The 27,974-nt window shown below is 39.0% G+C and overlaps 1 protein-coding gene across 1 annotated transcript in view; it reads right to left on the bottom strand.

Annotated features, from left to right (window-relative positions):
* Positions 1-27,974, bottom strand: part of ADGRV1 (adhesion G protein-coupled receptor V1) — a 508,576-nt gene that overhangs the window by 287,421 nt on the left and 193,181 nt on the right. Inside the window, exons 69-77 of the mRNA XM_037032075.1 lie at positions 27,319-27,468; positions 25,565-26,038; positions 19,570-19,713; positions 17,010-17,184; positions 16,118-16,253; positions 13,247-14,349; positions 11,370-11,484; positions 9,701-9,887; positions 3,905-4,147 (exon numbers count right to left, since the gene is read on the bottom strand). Coding sequence (XP_036887970.1) covers positions 3,905-4,147; positions 9,701-9,887; positions 11,370-11,484; positions 13,247-14,349; positions 16,118-16,253; positions 17,010-17,184; positions 19,570-19,713; positions 25,565-26,038; positions 27,319-27,468 — 2,727 coding nt within the window. The remainder of the gene's footprint in view (positions 1-3,904; positions 4,148-9,700; positions 9,888-11,369; positions 11,485-13,246; positions 14,350-16,117; positions 16,254-17,009; positions 17,185-19,569; positions 19,714-25,564; positions 26,039-27,318; positions 27,469-27,974) is intronic.

Below are 27,974 nucleotides of genomic sequence, written 5' to 3'. Positions count from 1 at the left end.
ATATTTTATGACTCATCTGGCTCTCATGCATAGTTAGGCTAGAACAGGAGATATGCATGAGGCAGGGAGAAGAAACAGGAGGTTTTTGTATTAGCTCGTGCAAAAAAAAAAAACACAATGGTAACTTGAAGTAGGGTTGCATGAGTAGAAAGAGGGAGATGAGCTCAGACTGGGAATATCCTTTGCTGAGTCAATAGGTGGAGAGGAAGAGGAGAATTGAGGATTTTTGCTTTAATGAATGGTGGAAAACTGGGGAAATATTGTCCAGGGAGAACTCAAGAGTTATTTAGTATATATATTAAGCCTCAGATGCTTTTTAGCCATTCAAATAAGGATGTCAAACAGAAGCAGTCAGATATATGACTCCAGATCAGGATGGTAAAGAGGCTGCTGAGAAAAATCCAGCAGTTCCCATTTTACAGATGGCATTTGAAGAAAACAGATCTGGATGGTCTCACCCGAGAGTGTATCTGTCTTCGTGCACCCCACTATTTATTGGTTGTGAAGACCAGCTAGGCAACAGGAAAGAGCTGCCAGTGAGGTGAGGGCTGAGAGCAAGCNAACACAATGGTAACTTGAAGTAGGGTTGCATGAGTAGAAAGAGGGAGATGAGCTCAGACTGGGAATATCCTTTGCTGAGTCAATAGGTGGAGAGGAAGAGGAGAATTGAGGATTTTTGCTTTAATGAATGGTGGAAAACTGGGGAAATATTGTCCAGGGAGAACTCAAGAGTTATTTAGTATATATATTAAGCCTCAGATGCTTTTTAGCCATTCAAATAAGGATGTCAAACAGAAGCAGTCAGATATATGACTCCAGATCAGGATGGTAAAGAGGCTGCTGAGAAAAATCCAGCAGTTCCCATTTTACAGATGACATTTGAAGAAAACAGATCTGGATGGTCTCACCCAGAGAGTGCATCTGTCGTCGTGCACCCCACTATTTATTGGTTGTGAAGACCAGCTAAGCAGCAGGAAAAAGCTGGCAGTGAGGTGAGGGCTGAGAGCAAGCAAGGAGGCTACTCCAGAAGCCCAAAGGACAAGACGATACTTCCAGAAGGAGGAAGTGACCCATTGCATAAAAAATTAAAAAAATCAATGAAGACAATAGGTTTTTAAGAACACCTGCAGCAAAATGATAAAAGAAAACAACCTGCAGAAGAAAATGAGAGAAAAGCCTACCATCTTCAGATTAAGAATCCACTGGAATACTGCGTCACCGTGGTAGTGAAAGAACGACACAGATAACATGCGTATTTCCCTGAAACGTGTTCTTGACAAAAGAAATGCACCACAAAACAATGCAACTGGCAGAACCTCATATGCATAATCTCCAAAACGGATAAACCTAAACAGCATATGGCAGATGGTGAAACTATAAATAAAAGCAAGGAAATAATTCAACATGAAATTCAGGATGTAGGTTACCTGCAAGATAGGGAGAGGTTATCCTGCAAGGAAAATGCAGGCTAGCCCCAGAGAAGGGTTCACAGCAGCTAGTTCTGCAATCCTGATAAAGCTGAATTTCATAAGCTAGGTGGTGGCGGCTTTGTTACTATAAACTGCACATATACATCTGTCCACTGTTTTCTGGTAGGATTTCACAATTCGGAAATTTAAAGAAAATGGAACAGCCAATATGTTCTTGTATTTATAAAATACATGTAAAAATGAGAAGCACTATGTAATTTAAAAGAAACAATATGAGAATAAGAAGGAAAGGCATGTTCTTTGGTGAGCTTGTGTGCTGTGGGCTGGTGCACACACATATATAAATAAAAGGGTTTTAAATTGGTTTGCAAGTTTGGCTTAGCCGCAGGCCTACTGAATTTAATGATAATTAAAATGAGTGGTATTTTCATTATCTCAAAACTTTATATCCCTTAACTTTTTATCTCGAATATGTAGACATAAGGGAACTAACGCCAAGACTAAGTATTTATGTGCTGGGAATACTGACCTACCACAGGGTATATGTGTAACACACTACAGCTAGCGTTTTAACTACATTTCAGAAATCTGTTCTAAAAAAGTAAGATGAAGATTAATATCACTGTAACAGAATAGCAACTTGGTCCATAATTATTCTCTCATTCTTGCCAGATACTGGAAAATAGAATTGTATGTCCTTCTCTTCCAGTAATGTGCTAGCATTCAGAGAGAGAAAATGCAAGGGCAGTGAAGCAACAGGAAAATAAAAATAATACTAAAGAAGTGACACACTTATTTCTCATCTTTGAAATTAAACTTTTAATTTGGAGATAACTGCAGATTCACATGCAGGTATAAGAAATCATAGAGCAATATCCTGCACCCTTTCCCCAGTCGCCCTGGTTGGTAGCCTTCTGCGTAGCTGTGCTGGGTCACGGCGGATGCTGGCACAGGCACGGTCCACAGACAGAATGCTCCCGTCAGCACGGGGATCCTTCATGTTGTTACAGGGTTATAAAAATGCTACAAGTTTCATGCTAGTGGCAGCATGTGTTTTGCAAGGAATCATTATGTCGAGCGTAGACAGAATATAAATAAATATGATAGAGATAGTGGCACTCAGATGCTATTTTGGCAACTTCAATCCTTTCTCATCTGAGTGCATAAACTAAGTTAAAGTGTGCCTGAAATCTCTTTATCATCTGTTCATCGCCAGTTCCCTTCCTGCATTCTACAAAGCAGTCAGCCTACGGTGACACATGTTTCATGGGAGAAGAAGAATGAAGTGCATATTTCTTCTCATTTCTCTTCCTAACTTAAATGCTCAGAAAAAAATACAAAAATCTATTATGAATCATTCTTCTTGTGTTCATAGCTATTTATAGTGGAGTTTATTTCTAGATTCTCATATGATAGAGAGCTCTGTCTTCTCATGCACCAAGCTGTGGACTCTGTCATAAAGACAAGCTTTTCTGCCTGTCAAGCTCCCTCCATAAGTCACAGCCAGGGCTCCCGTCCTCACGTCCCATCCCTGACTCACTGACTGCTACAGCAAACTGGCTGCACAAATGTGTTCTATGCAAAAAATGTTCTACGTGTTTGAGCCACCCAACAGTGACACAACCAAGCATATATTAAACAGCACCTTAAAAACAATCTTTGAAACCTTGAGGCCTAACAAGCCACCGGGTTTGGAATCTTTCAGACAGGGGAAATGGTGCTGTCCAAAATAGCAGTTTTCATATTGCTGGTTTCTTGGAGTTATTTATATGAGTCAAGGAGAACAAAATACAGGGCAAGTTCCAATCCCCAGAATCGTGCTTTATGGAGAGGAGATAATACTTTTGTTTTAGTGTGGTAGAATTTTGCTGCTAAAACAAAGTTTAAAAAGCACTGCTGGGAAGGCTTATGGCGTTGCCTGGGCCAAGCCGAGCATCTGGCCACTTCACGTTATGTGGCTTCCCTCCTCTGAGCCCCTGACACCTACCTGCTCCTTCTCTTTCACCCGGGGTCACCTAATAGGGTGGCTGTGAAAGTAACAGGAAGACAACATGTACTTATGGATTTCAAGAAACATAAAGATCAGTTAGTGTTTGCGGTGCTGGAGAAGATTTTCAACTAGTTCATGTACAAACAATAACAAAGACCCTTACTTTTCATTTCTGGCTTTATACAGTTACATTTTGAAGAAATTTTAACTCTTGAAATCATATAGAACAGATTTACGAAAGACAGTTTGCACTGCACAATCACATTTTTCAAAAGAAAGAAAAATATGAGAGAATATCATTTTAAAACATGATCTAAGTGAAACTAATCGAACTATTTCAAGGATGAAGCTTAAGGTGATAAATATAATGTGAATTCTGATGGAATCATAAGAAAATAATATATTGATTATTCTTCCTTTCATCACACATGCTATAGTTAAAGAAGAAAACCTTAATGTATCTCAATATATTTCCCATGCTTACCTGGGTACTGTAGTTAACAGACACCATTAGTCCTGTCCCAGAGTCTCTGGCTACTTGCAAACTGATTAAAGTGGCCTTTTTATGAGCCACTGGCAGCCGAGAACCCACAGAAAAATACACGAGGCTCCAAGGTTCATTGCTCTGTAAGAACTTAATCTGTGCAAACCGGGCACTGCTGTTTACTGCTGCCCCAGCAGTTACTTCATACAGCTCCACAAAAAAATATACCTCAACTTGTGACACCTGAAGATGAAAAAAGAGGGAAAAAAGATGATAACTAATACGTTTCTATTTTCAGATAATTCTGATGTTAAGAATTAGTACTATTCATATACATAATTACAGAAAAACGTATATTTAGAAATACAGTACATATAATTACAGAATTAGAATCTTATGTTAGATTACCATGGAACTTACTTACTTTTTGGGCCTTTCTGTAAGAAACACTGTTACTATCCTTGGGTAAGCTTCTTACTATAAAATCAATGTCAGGAGACAATCTATGTGTACTTCAGTAAGCAAAAGGATAAATAAAATATATTCACACAATGAAATGCTATTTAACAGTCAAAAGAAGTGAACTATTTCAATACTGTTCGGTATGGATGGATCTGATCACATTAAAGAGTGAAAAAAATCAGGTTGCATGATGATATGTACAGCGTGATACAATAAATGCAAACCCACACATTATATAAAGCTTACTATACATCCTTAATGGATACATATATATTTACATATTTAAAGATTAAAGTGCCCGGACTAGGAGGCTCAGGTGCCAGGGTCGGGTAGAGGGCGGGGCAGGGCCTGGCGTTGGAGAATGCCCCTTCAGGCAGAGGAAAAAGAGAGAGTCAACTTTGCCAGAAAGGTTCTATTTGTAAAGGGTGAAACATAAATATGACAAAATATTGATAATAGTAAATTTGGTAATTTTATGTATTTTCCAAAATTCAGTATCAAACAAGTCTAAATTTAATCTGTTGATTACAGTTTGTTCATGTTTCACTGTAGTTCTTCCTCAACAATCTCAAATAATTCATTTTCTAAAGTCGGCATTCAATTTTATCACATCCTGTCAATCCCCTGTTTTTACTTATTCGCTCTTACATATCATAATCTAAGCATTGCTAGCTTCCTGTCATAACTCAAACAAGCTACGCTGATGCACTTCCAAGTGTATCTGTCATTGTCTGATCTGATACAATGGATCACTTTTATTTACTGGCAAGGGCTTCATTCATTTGCTCTGTGACAATTTTAATGAGACTTATCATGTTACTTATGTCATGAAATACTACAATAAACTCTTTGGTATTACCCAAAATAAGTTGTATGTTAGTCACACCATAAATGAATTTAATTTCCCTTTATAATCTGAACAAATAGACAGTGTTCCCATGGCACATATCATTCTTTGCAATTCAATGTCAGTAAGTATTGAAACATAAAGATAGCTGTACTCTTCCCACTTTTGAGAAACCACTTTCGCAGCTATGTTAAACTAAAACACTACAAAAGTATGGGTAATTTTATTCAAGAACTATCATTCCCTAATGGCCAAGTGAGCTTGAATTCACAATAGTTTCATTTAATTAAAGATTTCAACACTCTACTATTTTATTTTTCAGCATATTACATTACAACAGAGACTCTTGTCTTTAGTTCCCAGTAAAATATTTCTTCTCATTGTGATGATGATTAGAATATTACTTATAACCATTTAGAGTCAAAACGATACATTATAATCTGAATAAGGAACCGTCTAAAATTGAAACCGTGTACAGATGGATGTCAACATATACTTCAACTACAGGCAAAAGAAATCATCCATGCTTGCAAAGAAAAATACAATTCAAACACTATTCTGGGAATACATTGGGAAACCCAAACTCACAGATGACACCTAAACCTCTCCAGACTGGAGTAGGACTGGAGACTGCACAAGAACCCATTTCATGTGGACGGCCAGCAGGCCCCTTCCCTAGTGAGGTCGGAAGCACTCCCGGGTAATCGTTTACCCAACAGTCTACAATGATTTTTCCTGGGTCCATATTTGCTCAGTAGCAATCACTCAAAGGAATAACAAAACAGTGTTTTATACTTAAATATTTTAAAAAATATTTGAAACAGCTATTTAAACAATCTGTTTAAACAGAATTTGCGGGTTAATAATGTGTTTTCTAAGTTAATTAACTATCCCCTTTATACATTTTGCAAATAAAGAACTATTAGGTAAAACAGCAGAGAAAGGGGAAGTTCAAAAGACAAGTTTTAATCATGGCTGAGTAGTTCACTAGGTAGGGCAATTTTCTTAAATTCTTCATAACTTGAAAATGAAAGTACTAAATAACTGTAGAGATGACAATTAGAGGTATTAGAGAGCAGAAAACCTTAGAGTGGAGGGTCAGGAGATTGGATTGAGTTTAGGAGAAGCCACCATTAATCAATGGTAAAATTCTCTGAATGAATGTATTGCTTATTCTGTTGTGATGTTTCAACTCCCTCACCTCTAGTTTCACAGCACCTACTACTAAATTTCTAAACTGCCTCGGGCTCCCTTCCCATCCATGGTGGGTAACAGTTACACCGGCCTTCTCTCGTGAAGGGCCGATTCCTTTCCAAGAACTGTGTGAAGAACCTCTCATCCATTATCTAATTTAAACTTACAGGGACTATTACTAACTCCAACAAACCCGGAAGGCTCAGGAAGGCTAAGTAACTTATCTAATGTCATCTGGCTAATCAGTGGAAGAGCTGAGATTTGAATCTAGGTTTTCTATTATCAGAGCCCAAACTCTTAACACCATACTACCTCCCAGAACAAGTGCAGTGCCCTTTGATAAAAAATAAAGAGACAGTTCTTAGACCAAAAGACAAAGAAAAGTTAGTTGTGCTGCTCTAGTGAGACCACCAAATAATCTCAAAGTCCACTGCAGAAGCACATGGCTGCAGAACCTGCTTCATTTGTATGTCTAGGGGTCAGTTTATCAGAAATGACATGCTTGTACCACATGAGCAGTAAGTTTCCTTCTAGTGAAAAAAAGCAACTGTTAGCCCTGGCTGGTGTAGCTCAGTGGATTGAGCGCGGGCCTGTGAATCACACGATCATGGTTCGATTCCCAGTCAGGGCACATGCCTGGGTTGCAGGCCAGTTCCCAGGAGGGGACTCACAAGAGGCAACCATACATTGATACTTCTCTCCTTCTCTCCTTCCCTTCCTCTTTAAAATATAAATAAATAAATATTTTTTTTAAAAAAGCAACTGTTAAAATGCATATTAGAAGCTCATAGTACTTTTTTAAAACACAATTTTCCATTCTTCTGTGAACATAATCTTTCCTTTTTTTGAATTTTCTGTTACTGAAACTGGAATGTGTATTACTCTCGCCTACGCCTTTCCTTTTAATAGCTGAGAAGATGATAAAAACACAATGCCTTAAAAATTAGCTGCAGCATAAAGCTCAGCTCTATGACTTGAAAAATCATTAGAAGGAGAAATAAGAGGTGAGATCAGATTCTTTCTCTTGTCTAACAGAAACTACTTGCATATAGGCTCAGTAGCATTTCCCTTACTAAGAAAAATATATACACAGTTAACATCCTATGTACTTCCAACTATATTCTCTTAAACCTTGATTGTAATATATTTAGTATCTAGGCATTTCCTTAGTATTGTCCTGCAAGGAGAAGCTCAGAAGCAGCAGTCTCTTCTCTCACCTACATTCTCTTTCCTGTTCACCTTGCTTTCAGCTCCTGTAAACCACCTCTGTTAGACTCTCTTCCTTTCTCTCTCCCTCCTGCAGGAAGAGACCCCTTCGAACAGCACTCAAGTGCAATTCTCCAGATGTTTTGAATCTAGTGAAATCTTTCCAGAAGCCTAATTCATGAAAAATCTTACTTGACATAAAATGCTCAACAGAATTTTCAATAACTCATGTATGCAACACATACTTATGGAGGATGATGGGAGAAATATAGCTGCGATCCAATAGTCAAGACAAAATTAAATCTTGACCCTGCATAAAACCAATAACTTTCCGAAGAAAGGTACAGATAGTCTTTGTGATTTAAAGAATTAAGATTTCTAACTGGAGATATTAAGGAAAGCTTCACAAAGGAAGAGGTATTCTGATCAGTTCTGAAGGGAGAGTTAGTAAATGCAGGGTTGTGGGAGTTGAGGAAGGTATAAACCTATTTGAACAAATGCACAGAAGAGGATTTCAATGTTTTCAAGTAGAATAAAATGATCAAATATTTTGAATATTGTCATTTCCGTTCCTCCTTTTCAGTGTGATAGGAAGTATTAGTAGCTAACGAAACTTCCATTCAAGAAAAGTAAAATTCAATCATATATTAAATTTTAAAAAATCAGTGAGAATCCGATATTTTAAAAACTCATTTTTCAAACTCTATTACTACCCAGATGGTGTACAGCAACACTTTTGCCAGCCAGTAACTCTCACATATACCCCTAGTGCACGCATTTAGACCTCTAAAACTCTTTCTGATGAAAAAATCAAGTTCTTGGACAGTCATTGATTGGATGGCTTAGATCGGAAAAAATCAGGCTGCCTGTGGCATATATGTTAACCCTATTTAAAAAATAAACTTCCAGAGATTTTTAAAGCAAAATGAAAAGACAAAAAATCAGCTTTATTGGAACTTTCAGTGACAGGACAAGACTATTTAAGTAGCAAAAACAAAATCATTTAGTAATTAAAATTAGCTGATTTTGAGCCTTTAAAAAATGTGTGTATAAATGGATCTGTGCAGTTCAAACTCATGCTGTTCAAGAGTCAGCTGTATTTTTGATCTGCAGTTGGAAATCCACGGATGTAGAGAACTGACTTAGGTTGGAAGTACATTTCAACTTCAAGGGCAGTTGGTATCCCTAATCCCAGCATTGTTGGGGGTCAGCTGTAACTGCATTTGCACATGCTTTTTCTGTTGTTTTAAGTGTTTGACATGTACAAAGAAACCATGATAGTTTTGAACATTCATTATATTATGAGTAGTTTTTATATTAAGTATTTGAAATTAATAAATTAATTCATAGACAAAAAGGAAACACTACTGAGTGCTCCTTAGGCATTAAAGTATCACAGAATAGTCATTTTTTAAGCCATATATCATTACTAAATGACTAAATCTCTGCTAGGTCATCTGTGACCAATAGCATCTGAATAATGCAGATTCCTCTGGAAAGGGGGGAACACCTGTCTCCTAAGTGCCAAATGCAACACAAACCAACAGAAATCTACCCAAAGGCTCGCCGAGCATGGCCTCTCTGCTTCTTATGTAGATCAAAACTGAACTTTCTTAACTATTATGTGAATAGAGAGTAAGAGAACTTTCATCCTATGATGAAATATATATAACATCAAATCTATAGACATAATAAAAGCAAAACACTAAATATTCAGAGTAATCAGAGACACTAATTGGCTGAAAATGACTCTAGGGCTCATGCACTCGATGAGCAGGTAGGCCAGGAAGAATCTCAGAAATGTGAAGAAACAGAAACAAAGGAAATGGATGAGCCTTTTTGGGGAAAAAAAAAGAGATATAACTGACATATGTATTAGTTTTAAGTGTACAATGGTGAGCTTATTTACAAAAATTCTCTAATGAAACCAATTCTAAGTCAGAAGTCTGTCACCTAGCAAAGAGATTTCCACATTACGGCCAGACAAGACACAAAGAACCTTTACATAACCAATGTGTAAGTTTCAATAACCTGGCCTTGAAATACTAATTCTAAAGAAATACAATTAGAAGTGGACGATACTGTACCTCATCGTTTCTTATTCTCCCTGGTTTGAGCTCTATGATGATAAAGCACTTTGTCTGACCCACTGTACAGGTTGTAGTCCCCGACACAGAGAGAAGTTCGTCCCTCAGGTTCACACCATCCTTCTGGAGCACAGCGGCTGTTTTGTTAAATGTGACTCGCCAGAAGACCTTGACATCTTCAAAGGCCCTAGGAACAAAGCAAAACCCATGCAAATGCAGTAACAGAGTGCGTTATCCCCGTGTTTATCGCAGAATGTGTTATCACTGTGTTCAAGTGCACATCTTCATCCAAAGCATAGCACTTTACAAGGCATTCTCTGACCACACTCTATTCAACACGGAATAAGTATTTATTGAACTACTGCATATCAGAAATGTGAAAACAAATATTTTTCTGCCTACTATGCCAATTATGTACCAGAAATATGAAAATAAAAGTAATAGAGAACTTTTGCCTTCAAGTAAACATTCCTCATTTGTCTTTTAACAAGAATTCTTCTAAAGGAAAAACACTATTTCTAAACATCGTTGTTATAAAAATAAAGGGCAAGAGCTGACCTACATTTTCAGAGATCATGTAGGCCCAAAATGGAAAATGTAATATATATATACATGTACATGTGTGCAACCTAGTGCATATATGAGGTCTGTCCAGCCATGGACATATGAAAAATAGAGATATTTACCGAAGAAGAGACAAGATACAATAAACATTGTACATAGGACAATGATACCTCAGTCTCCTTCAAAATAGGCACCTTGGGACCTCACCCAGTTCTCTCAAGTGCCATTAGCTGCCTCATCATATTTTCCTGAATCTCATTAACAGTCTGGAATCTCTTCCCTTTCAAAGGTGATTTTAGTTTTGAGAAAAGCCAGAAGTTGTAGGGCACCAAATCCAGGCTGTAGGGGGACTGAGTCACATGGGAGATTTGATGTTTTGCCAAAAAACTATACGAGACATAAGGCATGAGTGGGAGAATTGTCATGATGAAGCTGCCAGTCACCAGGTGCCCATAGCTGCAACCTTCTGAATAATCCAAATATTTTCCATGGAGGAATGATCAAGTTTAATGCAAAGTCTGGTGCAGATTTGCAGCTCCACTCTCTGTCATTTTGAATGTGATGGCCACACAGTACACATGCTCACTCAAGGTCAGCTACTGCCCCCACTGACTAGTACAGTGAAGTCGTCATTGTTCATGCATGCACATTCCAGTCTACTCTCCTTGGCTGCCAGATTACATTGAGGTCATGCAAATCATTCTGGTTATGTTAACAATGGCTGGACTTTTTCCAGACAGACCTTGTATACGATGAGCATTCAGAAGTTGTATACTATACAATATTAAGTTGTAAGCAAAATTTTGTACTCCAAGTATCCCTAACAGTAAATAGTTGTATACGCAGAATGATCAGACAATAGTATATGTGATGAAGCAAAAAGTTATATAACTATACTTTGTAAAATACAAAATATTCAAGGTAGTCCTAAGTCATGCTCATAAACCAAGTGCATTAAATCGCAGACTAAGAACTAGAGCATCTAAACAATGACATACCAGATTCCACACTCCCTTCTATCAACATCTGATTCTGGCTCTACCATTTTATGAACTCAAATATAGACACACAGGCTGTTCTGTCTTCCACGTATATTTAAAAATACCTGTTTGGCTGCCTTGTCACAGTGAGATGAAGTCTTTTCCTATCAGCTCCACCCAGCTCGAGCCCTTTCTGGGACTCCTCACTGAATCCTATGATGCCATTTTGAAGGTCACTTCCTAAAGAGAGAAATACAGGGTAATAGTGTACTTAAGACTTTAAAAGATCTCCAATGCTTCACTAATCTTTCCAGCTCAGATGGTATAAAAGTGAACTATTTACAAGTAAGTGAGGGGAGCCACCATTTTTTACTAAAAGATTTTTACTAAAAATAGAATACAAAATGATAACATTGAGGCTGCTACTATTTTGAGAACAGAAGACCAGAAAAAAGAAGAAATTAAATCCTACTCCCCATGCTGAGATACTTGCTCATCTTCTCTGGTGAGACTCCACATCTTATAGTCCTTGACATTTTATATATGTTTATTATTTAAAGTCAGTGTGTCAGCACAGAATGGAAGCTCTACTGGGGTAGCAATGTTGTATTCACTGCTGTATCCTCAGTACCAAAAACAGTGGCCAGCACATTATAAATGTTCAATAAATATCTATTAAAATAAATGAACTCCATTTAACTGACTTACCTTCCTATAAGAGAGTTGACCAAAAGGCCCTTTATGCTACACATTCACTTATTTGCCCCAGAAAAAAAACACCTACAAATTCTTGAGTGATTCTGAGTAAAATACTCCTCTGAGTGACCCTTGAGGTAATAGGCACCCTTGTACTACAAATTGTGCTTAAACTGGAAAAGAGGTAGGGTCCACACTGCACTGAAACGGTGCACTGTCTCCTCACAGGGCCACCTCAAACTCCAAAGCACTGCGGAAAGCGTACCGCTGTCTGCATCAAGCGAGCAGAGCAGGCCAGAACCGCGAGATGGCCTTGTCGATACCCCAGTTAGTGTACGGCATGGACAGGACGAGCTAATCCACTTAAAGGAATATAGCATTTCAGAGGAAAACTGCAAATTATCACCAAAAGATTTTATAAGATACATGAGGAACTTTTAAAAAAAATTATTGCATTTTTAAGCTATTGTACTATATAATATATACATTTAATAGTACAAAGGCGAGATAAAACACTGCCTTGGTCTAAAAATAGAACAAAAGAAATAGTTTCAGTCAATTACCCAACAGATCCAAAAAAGTTCTTGATAATGAGATTTTAGACTTTGGGACAGAAAGTAGTCAGGAAATTCAGAATGAAGTTTCAAAGCACTAGAGGCAATTGTATACTGGATGATTAAATTAAGTATATTCTGGAAGAAAACTATGGACTTAAGTATGTTTAAGGTTTTCCCTATATTGTGAAAGTATGGATTTATAGATTGTTCAGCTCTGAGCTAAGTGACATTTACAGTTTGTTAGAGTCTAGCCTAGCACTTTGGAATGACATCATATATTCATCATTAATTCATGATGTGGGTCCTTGTCACAGAAAAATGATGTTTTTTAATTTTCCAATTACAGTTTACTTTCCATATTATTTTGTATTTGTGTCAAGTGTACAGTGTAGTGGTTAGACAATCATATATTTTACAAAGTGTTTCCCATATCTCCAGTACCCACCTGACAGTTATCAAAATATTATTGGCTATATTCCCTAGGCTTTTACACCCCTGTGACTATTCTGTCACTACCAATTCGTGCTTCATAATCCCTTTGCCTCTTTCACAAAGTCCCCTAACTCTCCTCCCCTCTGGCAACTTCCAGTCTGCTCTCTATGCCTATTAAGTCTGGAGAAAATGATATTGTAATGAATAACTGTGAGTGATTCAAGTAATTCACCCTTTAAATTAAAGACAGAATGTTCTCATAAAAAATCCTGATAAAAAAGTGGTTCATTTTTACATCCACCGCTTCAAAGACAAACCTGTAATAACAATCATGGCAAAAGCAGCAAATCCAGTGTCATCCTTTCCCTTCACAATCTGTGCTCCCCCTCGAGGGTCTGTGAGAAACACGTAGAAGAATTCCTGCCCCTCGGGCTCATCATCATCCAAAATCTGAAACAACACTTTCCGTTCTCTTTCTCCATCTACAAACGTGAGGACAAGAGTTTGTTCTTCAAAGTCCTCTTCCTCGACTGCCCACGTGAGGTTGGAAAGTCCAGAGATAACATGAAAGGGCAATGCATTTGGCTCCTTCTGAGCAGACCTTTTGCCAAACGTTTTAACTGTTACACTGACGTTGCCAGTAGTCCCTCCAGTTCTCCGGATAAGAACTTCTGCAGTGTTGAACGTTCCATTCCTCATGTCCTCTTCAACATACATGATGGGAGGCCCAAGACTGAATGTTCCATGAATGAAAACACCTGCAGTTACCGTGGCCACATCAGGCTTGTCCGACGTGGCATGTGCACCAGGAAGGGCGACGAGTTTGTCGGGGATCTCAGTTGCCTCAGGAACGATGGCAACCATTTCGGTTGGCTGTGGAACGACAGTTATCTTGGTCATATCGGGGTGTATGGTGGAGGAGTCTGTTTCTATGGGAATGAGAGCTGTGTCAACTGTGACAGCCGCCGTTGTCTTGGGAAGAGAAACATCCATTCCCGCTAGGCCATCGTTGTCCAATATTGTGACCACAGCCACACTGAAATCTAGATTCAGGCGTGGTCTCCAGCTTGTTTGTGTAAACTTTTGTAACCCTCTCATTTCTACAGAAGTTAGGTTAATGTAAAAAAATTCTTCTACCTCAGGAAGGTGGTCGTTAATAATGATTATTTCAAAATGAACCTCAGCTTGGAATTTCTGAAAAAGCAGCTCCCCATTGTGAACAGGCTCAAAATCTTCCAGGGGCTCCGCACTTCCTGCGGTTGTCTGATAGGAGACCTGAACAAGATTGCCGTGGAACCCGAAGAGCCTTTGCACCTGTAATCTAATCACCTCTGTGTCCTCCGACACCATGATATTTCTTGAACTAGGGGAAAACTGAAAGACTCCCATTGGTTCAATCTCAGCCACGGTGAAACCTGATCTGGAAAAAAAAAAGGAAGAATTAATGAAAATAGGAACACCACGGCAGAGATTCACCTTTCACATATTTAAGATGTTGCTCGTGAGGGCATCTTAAAAATGGCAGGCCCTTGCAGGTTCCGTACAATCCTACTTATTTATTCATGACCAGACCCAGCCTGAGAAATGTAAGAACAGGGGCTGCTATGACTGGTGCGGGGACCTGACACATGTTGGCAAAGCGAGAGCTCACGGGTCTCTGCTCTGTTTCCCCATCATCCCAGAGCAGCTCTCCGATGGGTCAGAAACACCAGGCTCTCTGTCACGATCGGTACACAGAAAACCAACAGTTCTTAGAATGTCCTGGATGTCAGCCAAGTTTCTCACCTACAAATAGATGTAGTTGGCCCTACTAGATGCAAAATCCTTATTTCTTGCAAGTGGCTCATCATGAAACTAATGATACACAAATGATACCAAGATTTTCTATGTGAATTGAAAGAAACATCCATGACTGCGTTCTTAATCCTTAGCTTTATCCTATAGAGTTTTGTTATGGGTCAATAGGTATGTCAGAGCTAACACTGGCAGCCTGTCAGCTGCATCCAAACCACAGGCATATTTTCTTTGGTTAACAGGGTTTTTTTTAATGTAAATTTGAATGTCTTCAGGGAGGACACCCTAGAGGCCACCACTCCCTACCGTAAAACTTGGATAACCCAACACATAGCACAATGGTTGGGTCATCCGACCCATAGCACAACTCATTCAGCTCTTAACAATGGTGCTTAACAATGGTTAAGAGCTGAATGAGTGGCCAGACACACTGAATTCAAATCATGGCCCAACAATTATTACTAGTGTGACACTAGGTATGTTACATAACCTATTGTGACTTATCTATAAAAGGGGACTAATAATGGCATCTGTGTAGTATGGCTGCTGTGAAGAATAAGAGAGTAAATATACATCATTCTTAAAGCAATGCTTGGCCTAGGGTAATCACTACAAAACTTAGCTATTAGTGCGGTTGCTAAAAAGCATTTGAATTGGTTAGCCTGAAATTACTTTCTGTGGCCAAACACCTTTGAAATGATACATGTATAACCTAAAGCCATTTTTATTCTGCCCACCAGTATTTCCCCACACATAAACATGTATACCAACACACTTGAACGCACACCAATTTTGCCCACACATTTTCTGCATTTGCCAAATTAGTAGACTGAAGAACAGAAAGTTGAAGTGACTTTCCCTGAATCACACAGTAAGTAAGTGGTAAAGCCAGGACTATATCCATGAGTCAGGCTCTAAGGTCTGCCTTCTGCCATTCTGGTCAAGCACATCCCACTTATGAGAAAAGTAAATTGCTCTGGTTTGTATATATTTATCTGCAAAATTCTGATTTAAATCAAACTCAAATGAGCTATTGGTACAAGTTATATTGTTATCCTTCTATGAGGGCTTCTTCTTACTCCGAATCCCTTGGGGAAAGCAAGTATTTTCCAGCTACTCCTCAAAAGACAGCTCCTTTAAAAACAGGTGGCTTTGCCATTACGTTTCTTATTGGATATGTCACCCCAGGCCAACCTTGAATTAGAGGTTGCGATGACCTCTCTTCAAGGCAAACAGCGGTGGTGACTGTGAAGGTCAGCCTCCCTCCACGGCATCGTGGGCAGGCAGGCCACGTGCTGCTCTTACCTGCTTCAGGGAAAGTGATCCTTGTGGGTTTGTTTTTTTCCTCCTGTTTCAACTGATAAATTCCAGATTATTCCTCAGAGCCATCTTACCTAAGCTCAGCCCCGCCAGGGGCACTGCTCTGCACCCCCGAGAGGTGGACAGCAAAGGCCTCCGGCTGACCAGGGCTGGGGAACGTCCACAGCAAGACACCTTTACTTTGTTCTCCATGGGAAAACGAAAGGCTCCCTGAAAGGAAACATGAAAAGCGAAGCAGGGTGTTATTTCTGAGTTCTTAATGTGGATTCAACACTGATAACGTGTAATAAAACATTTCCTTTTCCAAAATTCCATTTAGAAAACCTGTATAATTTTGTTAACCAATGCCACCCTAATAAAGTCAATTAAATAAATAAACAGGAAAGTAAGTAAATAAAATAAACCTAAAAAATTTTATGACAGTCTACAAAGACAAAAACATTTTAAGAGTGGGAAAAGAGGGAAACGAACTTACAGCAAGTTCCCTGGACCACATAAACCTTGCTTTCAATCCCTGTCCACTCTAGCTGGTAGAGGTCAAGCCTTCCAACATTTGCATCTCACTGGCCCTCATAAAGCTGATGGTATAATTATAATTAAAAATAAGGTAGATTGAGTAACAGTTGCTCCACTGTCAAATATTCAGGTGAACAAGTAAAAGGACACAAAGGTGTGTCTTTTTTTATTACTGTACAGTCCAAATTAAGTTTTTTCCAACTACTTTGAACAAACTCCTAATGTATAAACAGTCTGCTTAGTGGCCACTATTTCCAGGTGACACATGAAATTTTTAATTTGTTCATCCTCACCAAGCAGCCTTTGCAATTCTGATCACTTAAAAATGGGAACACTGTACTACAAAACAAATAGTTCATTTTTCCAGAGTAAGGATGACCCAAGAAAACTAGTGGCCAGCTACACACCTTCACATTTTACAGGGCAGATCTTAGAAAAGCTACAGCTTACCCAGTTTTGGAGTCAAGTTGCCAATGACAACAAATTCGGGGATTTCTAACCCAGGAGCATATCCAGCTGCCCAGGCAACCACGAGGGAGCCGTACGTGCCTCTCCTAGAAATCACCACTTGGCTTGTTCCAGCAGTGATGTCCATGAGTGAGAAAGCAGGAGATTCAAATCCAACCTGAGGGAAAACATACCGAGGACATTTTATTTCTTTCTAAAGGTCCTTGTTTTCTGAAGAGTGGATTAAAAGTCAACAGTCAACTTACTCTTGGTTTACACAATCTATTTTCCTGTTTTAAAATATATTCAATTGAAGAGTAATGTTTATGAAATAACATCTGAGACTTGAAAGTTTATTCTATTTTATAATTCTGATTATAGTTTTTAACTTTTTAAATCAAGATATAATCCTTTGAATTGACAATATACATAAAGACAAATGTAATTATGGTTAAATGAAAGCAAAAGTTTAAAAATGGCATTGTAGTGTGACTTATTCATGGGTCTTTTTAGAACCCAATTTGTCTAGACCTGAAATTTGACTTCTTTCTAAGGCATATTAATATATTCTTTGTTTATAAAAATGAGCACCATGAAACAGATTTTCTATTAAGGTTGTTTGAAGTTCTTTGAGTCAATTTAACCTTGCTTCTGAGAATAAGGAAGATTCGAAGAATTTTTTTAAAAATAATCATCTTTTTCATCCACATCAAGTAAGATCTTTTCTTAAGGGCAACCTTCCCAGGTACCCTGGCAGCTACAAATGATTTCTAGATGAATTAAGTGCTGGCCAATGAGTAAGAATAAAATCAGATGCCTGGCTTCATCTGATTTGGACAAATCAGTTTACTGCTTTTGGTCTCGGTATCTACAAATTTGGGAGACCATACGATTAATGGTTCTAAATTAAGTCTCATTCTCCCTGTTTTAACTTGTAATGAAGAGTAGCAGAACAGTGTGAGAAGGTGCCACGGGATAGCTTCTGGAGATTAAAAAAAAAGAAGAAGAAGAAACAAAGAAACTCCATTCTGACCCCAGATGAGATTGCCAAAAGCTTTGGTACAGCTGAGATCATGCTTGCTACATGACTAGTGGCTGTTTACAAATGTCCTAGCCACAGTGTCACACACACAGACACACACACCATACAAGTATTGGAAGGAGTCCCATCCACACAGTGTGGATGGGAGTATGCCACGACTAGCCCTGATCTTGCCCTTTGAGGTGATACAGTGCTGTGACACTGTGCATGAACAAGGAGTGGGAAATAGTTACTGTGTGAAATGAATGGTGCAGGTTGAATCGTTTGTGTAACAACCTGTGAGCAAAAAGAAGACAGCAAAACCTCAAAGCATTATTAAGTTCTATACCCTCTTGAACAGAGGAGGTGTAGAAAGAAAACTGTTCCTCCCAGTTATTTTTGATGTGGGTGGATTCCACTTTAGGGGACCAAGCAGTTTATGAGGGAGTAACTGAATGAAAGACCTGAGACCCTGTGACACAAGCTGCTGGCAGGATCTGCCCATGTACCTGCCCTTCATCTGCATGGACTTCATGTCCACATCTTAGGCCAGGCCTGTCTCAGTCAAGTTGAAGGAGCTCCCAGCTTAAGGAGGAGGATGCAATGACTCCTCATAAGGGTTTCAAAATTACATATGACACCACAGCCTGAGACAACAGCCCTGTCTTGTTCCTGTACTGACTGAATCAGCCTACACAGCCTCAAGCTATTTTTTGTTCTCATGGAATTCATGAAGTGACAAGAAAACAATCTTTCCTACAATGAACTCAGGTAGAAAATTCAAATGCTTAGGTGCAACTTTGTCACTGGTTCTCACCACCACACCTACATCAGCACAAACAGCCTTGAAAATTAGGGGAAAGAGTCATGAGGTTAGTAAATGAAAAAGTATAAAATGTTAACTGATGTTTCATTCTAATTTTAATTATTTAGCATAAAATACCTCAATAGTCAAGGAAAACCCCTGGAAATTCTGACTCTAGGCGATTGTTACTTTAAAAATTGTGCACCTTACATCAAATTTTATAAGAGACAAACTTTCTAAAACTCCTAAAAAGAAATATATTATTCTAACATTGAAAACTATTTTCAAACAATATATCCATAATGTCTACTTTGATATTCATAGTATTACTTAGATTTTAATTTTATTTTTAATTTCTTTCATTTTTTTTCAATTACAGCTGACATACAATTTTATATTTACTTCAGGTGTACATCATAGTGATTAAACATTTATATAGCTTATCAAGTGATCAACTCAATAAATCTAGTACCCATCTGACACCATGCATAGTTATTACAATATCATTGACTATATTCCCTATGCGGTATTATACATCTCCATGATTACTTTAATAACTGGCAATTTGTAATTCTCAACTCCTTTATAGCTTTTTTTACCCATCCCACCGCCAGATGTGAGGATTACTTAGATTTAAGAAAACAGTAAGTCTCAAGAAATTCTGCCCGAATCTCAGTCCTTCCTATAAAAGCTGCCTTCTCATTCCTCCCAGACACTCCACACCCAGGGCCGGTTACCTGAGAATTGGCCGCTCTCTCGGGGACAGGGAGCACAGCGGACTTTGCCCCCTGGAGAATTTTTGGCACACCATAGAGACGTCCGCCAACAAGCGTCACCGTCACCAGTTGCACAGTGAAGTTAGAGCCCAGGGACAGAAAGACCTACAAACAGACAGTATCAATGACTTTTTTAGTAGTAAAAATAATAACTTTCAGGGGAAAATACTAACATGTGCCATAAGTCACTAGCACACTGCCTCAGGTTGTACCAGGTCCATCAACCTATGCCCTTTCTCCAATATTATAAAAAAAGAAATTACTGTTATAAAGACTATGGGGTAAAGAGTGATAGTAAGACGGTATAAAAAACACAAATCTGCAAATTCTCCATGTGTTTCCAAGTGGCATCAGGAATGATGAGACTCACAAGAAGTAATTATCAATGATAGAATCACATGCTACAGGAATGGAAAGAGCTTACAGCTGAGTAGTGTCACCCCCTAAAGCCAGAAAAACTCAATTTCTTCCATCTTCCTTGATAGTAACTAACAACCCTGAAATTTACTCAAAATAGATAATAATTTAGCTGTACTTATTTGAATATTTGACAAGTAATTGCTAACACCATGTATTAAATCATAAATGTTCAAAGTTGTAGAATCCAACAAAATAGGGAAAATACTGAATGTTAAAACTGGTTTTCTAAGTTTCTTTTAAATATAATTTTCTCATAGAAATATCATTGATAATGGATAAGCCCCCAAGTTACCCCACAACTTGGAAGATTCCTAAAAATTCTGTACATCATTACTGAATATAAAAATAACCATTTCTGTGTTGTTCTTCTTATAAAGATAATTAATGTACTTAAACATACATCACACCCCCCCAAAATGTGCAAAATATGCACCACAGTGGTTCCAAATGCTGCGCAACATGAGGGTCACAGATGTCGCATTCATTTCATCAGTCTTCGTTTCTGTCAGAATGACACTCACTGAACACGAATCAGACGCCAAGTGCTAAGGAAACACAAATAAGTTACGGGGCCCTGACTTCAACCACGTGTCTCCTGCCTCCCCTCCAAGGGTGTGTGTGCCCTCTTTCCCCATGCAGTTCACCAGGCGACAACCGTGGATTTTTTCCCCTAATTCCCTAAAGAATGAAGGGCCAGGCTCCCAGGCATGTGCACCTCCACCTGTCTCCTCTGTTCACGAGCCCACTGAGCACACACACACTTGTGTGACACAGAAAATCCCCAGGGCACGGTAACTGAACAGTGAGGCTGAACAGCAGTAACGGTAATTTGAGAAAAAGCTGGTTTGCCTACAGAAGAAAAGCAGGTGGAACTTCGAGGAGGAACGTGAAGGACTTTAGGCATGTTCATGCTCCAGTGCGCCCCTCCGTCTCCCGGTCCCAGGCTGCAGCCCCAACACGATTCTCTGTATTTCCCACGAGGCTTGGTCACATCTGAGCCCAAACAGAATTCACAGCCCTCTAATATCCTGTGCCGTCTCAAACCCTGCTTATTCACAGTTTCATAACTGGTGGTTAATGGGCCTTCTGCACTAGACAAGGAGCAATGTGGCAATGGGGACCATGTCTTTGTCACCTTTCTATCTGGGGTGCTTATCACATCACAATAGATGGCCAGAGTGAGCGCTCAATGTTTGAATAAGCAACTCAATGACAAATGTAAAATTCTTCTTGCATTCTAGCTTAAATACTTTTGAACTTAGACTTGTTTCTTTAGTGGGTCAATGATCCTTATCATCAGCATGTACCTCACATAACAAGTCTGTGGTTTCCCAGGGGAGGCAACAGTTTACACTTCCGTGTGCTGGTTTAGGATCCCAATGCTAAACCAGCACAAGAGTCTTCTCATTTTCAGAGCCTAATGGGAAATTCCTCTGTTCAAAGAGCCCCTGCCTTGTCTGTGGCTGACCAGTTGAAGGTACTAAACTTTACCAGGAGGGTGGAAAAGGTAGAACTGTGTATAATTCTTTTTTTAAAAGATTTTACTTATTTATCTTTAGCGGGGAAGGGAAGGAGAGAGGGAGAGAAATATCAATGCATGATTGCCTCTCCTGCGTCCCCTGCCGGGAACTGGCCTGCAACCCAGGCATGTGCCCTGACTGGGAATCGAACCGCGATCATGTGGTTCGCAGGCCCGAGCTCAATCCACTGAACTACACCAGCCAGAGCTGTGTATAATTCTTATAATTAATATCTTTCCAACCTATGGGACCCATCCTCCTGGCAAGGCAAATGTAGCCTGGCCCTATCGGAAAACCAACAGGTGCCAGTCAGTACACAGGAAGCCAAATCCATGGATTAGTTTTCCCATGGGGAATCAGGCCTGCACTGTACCTAGACTGTTCTGAGGCTTGCTTTTTGCTAAAACTCCCTCACCCTGAATTGAGGCAGCAAATGTTTACTGTGCATCTTTAAAGCAGCTTCCTAAAGTCTGTGCTAAACCTCCAGGTATGGAGTATAACCAGTTCCACCACCTCTCCCCTTGCATCTGCAAACAGCCTTTTCTTGGAAGTAATTAGCAACATTATTTCCTCTGTTACCTGTAAAAGGTAATCACCTACAGTGAACCTGTGCATTGTAAACAAGGACTATCCTCCATGCAGTGTGCCCAGAAAAGCAATAAAAGCCTGTCCAGGCAGGGGTCGGGGGCCCTCTCTCTCACTTAGAGAGCAGCCATGCTGTCCCTTTTTCTCTGCAGGACTTCTGTAGTCTGTGTGAATTTGTTTGTCACAGCCACAACACATGGACCTCGTGGGCCAGGGTCCACATCATCCAACTTCAAAGAGCAATGCATTACATCCAGGATGTGTAGAAAGAGGGGGACCACTGAAAAAATCCTACCCTTGGTTTAAGTGCATGTGGTAGCCTGCCCCAAACACTTATCCCAGAGCGCTAATTCACATCACACCTAATCTAATCTACATCCGGACTCATACTACAATCCTGGAACGTGAGAGAAAGAAGAAACCCATGCAATTTTAAATATGTTAATAAATGACATTAAATTAAGGAAATAAGAGGAAGCTTTCATGTATGCATAAGTTAGTAAACTTTTGTTACTCCCTATTGAAAACAGAAATTAAAAAATAATTAAATGATGCTCAAAAAGATATTGAAAAATTCACAGATGATTCAAATAGGTATTCAGAAAGCTAAGTATCTTTATAAAACACATTATTAAGCTTTTAAAAGGACCATCCTACCCAGACAAAATGTTCCAAGTAGGAATCTCAGGAGACAATCTCAGAGTTAGGCAGATCAATGGTTTTGGTCCATGTAATATATATTACATATTTTTGTTTTCCTATACATAGCCTGAGAATACTTTTGCACTTTCCACATTGCTTAGTAAAATAATAGAATGACATAATCTTAAGTGTGCCATGTCTTATTGTCAAATCTTACTGTCAATACAACATATATAAAACAAAATTACTCCTACAAAAACTGAAGGAAAGGTCCCTTGTGTTCATTAGCAGATTATAACTTGAATGTGTTTAGAAGGAGATGTTACACTGATATGTCTGCAAAAAAGTTTCAAGTTATTATGTAATTGTACAATTAAATTATGTAATAACCACATTGTATTAAAAAATAAAAACTCTGATCATTTGCAAGCAAGACTTTATAAAATGATGTTCTGGTTAAGTTAGTCCACCTCTTATTTCCCCAACTTTGCCCTCTGTTCCAGTTTTGAGAACTTCTGGACACAGGAAACTGAAGTTCGAAGTTGATACAATGGGGTTGTGGCACTGAGTCAATTTCCCAAAGAACTACAGGGACTCAGGAATAATTATGGAACCCATGCCTCACTGAAAGGCCTCCAGTTTTCTCCTTTAACAAACAACAAAAGTAAACATTTAGGAACACGAGAGATCAAAAGGCTACCTAAGACCTAGCTGGTGTGGCTCAGTTGACTGGAGCGTCATCCTGTTAGCCAAAGGTCATGGGTTCAACTCCCAGGCAGGACACATATCTAGGTTGCCATTTGGTTCCCCAAGTCCGAGTTTAAGGGAAGCAATGGGTTGATATTTCTCTCACACATTGATGTGTCTCTCTCTCCCTCTTTCCTCTCTCTCTAAAATCAAGAGGCCTGTCTTCAAGAAAGGATAAAAAAAAGGCTACATTGTAGGCACAAATTAGTATAACATGCTTGTTGCTTACTCTGAACAGAAGCAGCCTATGTTCTACTGATCACAAATTTATATGAAACTAAGATAATCAATGACTGAGTGGGCTAAACTTAGTGAAATACAAATAAGAAACTGATTCACTTTTCTCCTATCACTGCTTTGTGGGGTTTCTTTCCACTATTCATTGACAATGTTGTGGGTGAATGTTGAGGCTTTCAGTTACTTTCAGGAAAGTAAAGGCCAGACTGATACCAATCAAAACTTCCATCGCGCACATGGTTAAATTTCCCGTTTATCCCAGTTTTTGTTTGATTCGTGGTTCAGTGTCTACCGTGGGGAAGGGGCCCCAGCAGGATGTTTCAATGCTCCTTCTGTGCCCCTCAGACCTTTGCGCCAATCTCGGGCACTCTCAAGGTGTGGGACAGAAGAGGGTCGCTGTGAGAGATGATGACCAAATACTGCCTTGCCACTGCAGTCCCTTCTTGCCTAACACTGGCCGACCCGTCTCTTTCCATGAAGACAGACACTCAAATTCTGAGCCTCTCATGGACCTGAGGTGGGTGTTTCTCAGAGACTTCAGAATTCCACTCCTCACCCTTCCTCCAGGGATGATGACCTTTTTGAGATTCTCTCCTAGCTTCACAATCCACTCCGAAGATTCTTGTCCAGATTATTCTACTCTAGTTACCCTCTGGGGCAGCCTTTCTCAACCATGAGGTAATTAATCCCCAGTGCCATAGTGCATCTCATGTGTCAAATACATTAATTTATTTCCTATGCACATAGAATGATACTTGTTATGTTCTATCCTCAAAAGGAGTAAGACAGAGTCGCTTGTGCCCGGCTGGGAAGCTAGTTGGTTGGAGGATAGAGGACAGCATCATCCCATACACCAAAAGCTTCCAGCTTCCAGTCAGGGGGCCTATGGGAGGCCACTCATCAATGTTTCTCACATCTTTCTCTCAATCTCTCCCCACCCACCCTGCCTAAAATCAATAAATATATCATCTACGGAGGACTTTTAAAAAAGGGTCGCTCAAATGACTTTCCATGGTTTAGACTGAGAAAGGCTGGGGAGGTTATCTACTTGACTCACAGGAAACCCACACATTCTTATCACTCTCACCCCAGATGCTTGCCATACCAGTCTACTGCCTTCTCTCCTTATTACCATCATAGAAAGTCAGGGCTGATTTCCTGTGTTCCAGATTTGCAAGATAAGAAGCAGTCTCTGTGTTCATGGAGCCCCTCCAAACCCCAGGGAGCACACGTCAGTCCCACAAGAAAGCCCACATTTCTCCCCTTCAACATGTATCCTGTGTGCATGCACACATGTGTGTGCATATGTGTACATCGGGCTGTGTACGTGCAGCAATTGAAATAATTTCTGGAACTTCATAAGTACTAAATTAATGCTTGCTACTATCTAGACAAAATATAGGGTCCAGCACGAATAATGTCCCATTTTCATTACAAAATTCTAAGCATGTAATTCTGTAACATAACAATATCACACTCAAGCACACCATATGGCATTTTAGGTGAAATGTTCAAATTAAAACTATAAATTATCACACCCATATTATTACCCCACCAACCACACTCAAAGAGGCATTACTTCTGTCAGATCCTGTATTTTATCTCCACATTGGAATATATTTATTCACTTATAATCTGCAAATACTTCACTTCTATGTATTGTGCAATAATTACTCTGCATTTTCCAAGGCATTTTCATGGTTACATTTAAATACCTAAGATTTAAACTGATCATGAGGTAGGACCAGGTTCCCACCGAAGAAGTTTGTTTGGAATGACTGGGACACTAAAGAAATACTACAAACCTGACTCTTTATTGGCACCATGTCCACTTGGTATCTGGCACCATCGCTAACCACCAGCTGCCTCTCAGCGTTCTCCATAACAACCAGCTGCTCCTTATGACCAGAGGATATTCGATATCCAACAGCCACATCTCCAAATGCTCCGGCAAGCCTGGTTACATTAATTTGGATGAATCTACCAAGGTTCTGCCCAATAAGTATGGACTGGCGGTCTGCATACAGAGCAAACACCCCATGAGGATCATCACTGGCAGAAACAGAGAACCGTGTGATGCACTTTTCCGGATCCAGTTCTGCTCCTCCCTCTACAGAAACAAGCCGGATCACATACTCTTCTTCTATCTCAGGTACATCATCTGGTAGCAAATGAACTTCAAAGCTCACTTCACTCTCTCCATCAGCAATGGTGAAAAATCCTTTTGTGGAAAGAAAGTCTCCAGTTATATCGAACTGACTACTTATTTCCCAGTAAACCTAAAATAAAAGGAAAAAAATCCAGCAATGTTATATAACTCAGTAAACTGAACCAAAATTCTTCAAAATATGTTTTCCTTTCTAATATGCAAAAGGAAATATTAATTGTGCATCATCATATTTCAAAATCTCCAAGCAGTTAGTTAGTTTAAATGTGACATCTTTCTAAAGAGAGTGACATCTATATCATGAAAGCGTAGTAACTTTTTCAGGCTGCCATATTTGCAGGACAAGATCACAAAATCTCCTCTTAACCTTCTTCTAAAATAATAACAATTTGAAGAGAAGAAGAGGAGCAAGTTAACTTAAAATGCCAGGACCACAGATGCATTCAATAGTAAACCATACACAATATTTGAAGGTAAAAAGTGAGTAATCTAATGCTTCATATCAGAATTTTTTGTTTGTTTTTTAACTATAAGAAAATATCTATTAAATTTCTGAGAATTAAGAGTTATTTTCCAAGGATTTTCAGCCTACAAACCATAAAGATTCAATTGAACAAGTTTCAGTTACAGGAAAATAGGTAACTTCGTAGGGAAATTTCACAAAATACGTTTTTTGAGAAAACAACTAACCCAGATCTGTGAGACAAGGATCTTGATCTTTGTCTAGATTTGTTAGGTTGTTACTAGATTTGTTAGGATTTACAAGGGTGCCCTTGAATGTTCTACATCAATGACCACACTAATGAAACCTCTTACAAATCAGTTGTAAGTGAAAAAATTATACTGAGAAATACAGCCCTGGAGAATACATTAAGCAATTTATAAAAATCATTCAGAGATGTAAGTAGAAAAGGCTTCATTACATGGCAAACAAGAAAATACAACATGGTTTAGTCATACTCTTCATGAGTAAGTGTGATGAAGATCTCTTTAATCTAACTGTAACAGAATGCAGACAGACCGCTGGAGGTTGATGAGGGCGGCATCCGGAAGGTTCTTAAATGAACCTTCTCAGCTTCTCTGAAAACTCATGTCACTTCGGTTTGTAAAAACCTTTAACCAGACCAACGCACTTTCTCTGTCCTTCTCAGCCATGTTTGTTAGGCAAATTTTCACTCTACTTAAAAATTAAATGGACCTTGGCTGGTGTGGCTCAGTGGATTGAGTGCCATTGAACGGAAGGGTCACTGGTTTGAGTCCCAGTTGCCTGGGCTGCAGGCCAGGTACCCAATAGGGGGCGCTCAAGAGGCAACCATACTTTGATATTTCTCTCCCTCTCTCCCTCCCTTCATCTCTCTAAAAATAAATTAAAAATCAAAGGAAATATGGTACCTTAATCTCTCCCAAAATGCCCTTGACTCTTTTAACAAAGAAAGTAATGATCAGAGGCCCTTCCAGAGCTGAAGGCTCCAAGTAGGTTTTCACAGATAAAGATTCAGGAGCAAACTGGACTACACCATTGGGATCACCAAACTTTTGTATCTAAAAATAGAAGCAGAGCAAAGTGAATTAATATTTAACAACTATGAGTGAAAATACATTATTTAACTTATTAATACACAGCTGAAGAAATAGAAGAAACATAGAAATAATACTTAAATACAATGTACCTAGCTATATGATATTTTAAACCTTTCTTTATAGCACTGATTGTTTCCTAAAACAAGCACTTTCTTATTCCCAAGAATAATGGAAATAAATTCTTGGAAAATCACAATTTGTAGAATCTCAAAAGGACAGCACTTTGATGCCTCAATTTAGGCTTATTTGCCCTACATTTGTTTTATATAACCAGTTAGTTTTGGCTAACTTCTTTCTACTGGTTGTAATACAAAGCAGAGAGCAGCAAAAAGCCCTGTGATGCTTAGATTTATGTGTCAACATAAACATTACGGTGCCCAACTGTTTGGTCAAACACTAGTCCAGATGTTGCTATAAAGGTATTTGGTAGATGTGATTAATATTTACAATCAGTTGACTTCAGTAAA

The sequence above is a fragment of the Sturnira hondurensis genome, unplaced genomic scaffold (assembly GCF_014824575.4).
Source record: "Sturnira hondurensis isolate 20B ecotype Veracruz unplaced genomic scaffold, ASM1482457v3 Scaffold0021354, whole genome shotgun sequence".
NCBI classification, from domain to species: Eukaryota; Metazoa; Chordata; class Mammalia; order Chiroptera; family Phyllostomidae; genus Sturnira; species Sturnira hondurensis.
Note: the sequence above shows the minus strand (reverse complement) of the source record. Positions and strands in the feature narration are given on the sequence as shown.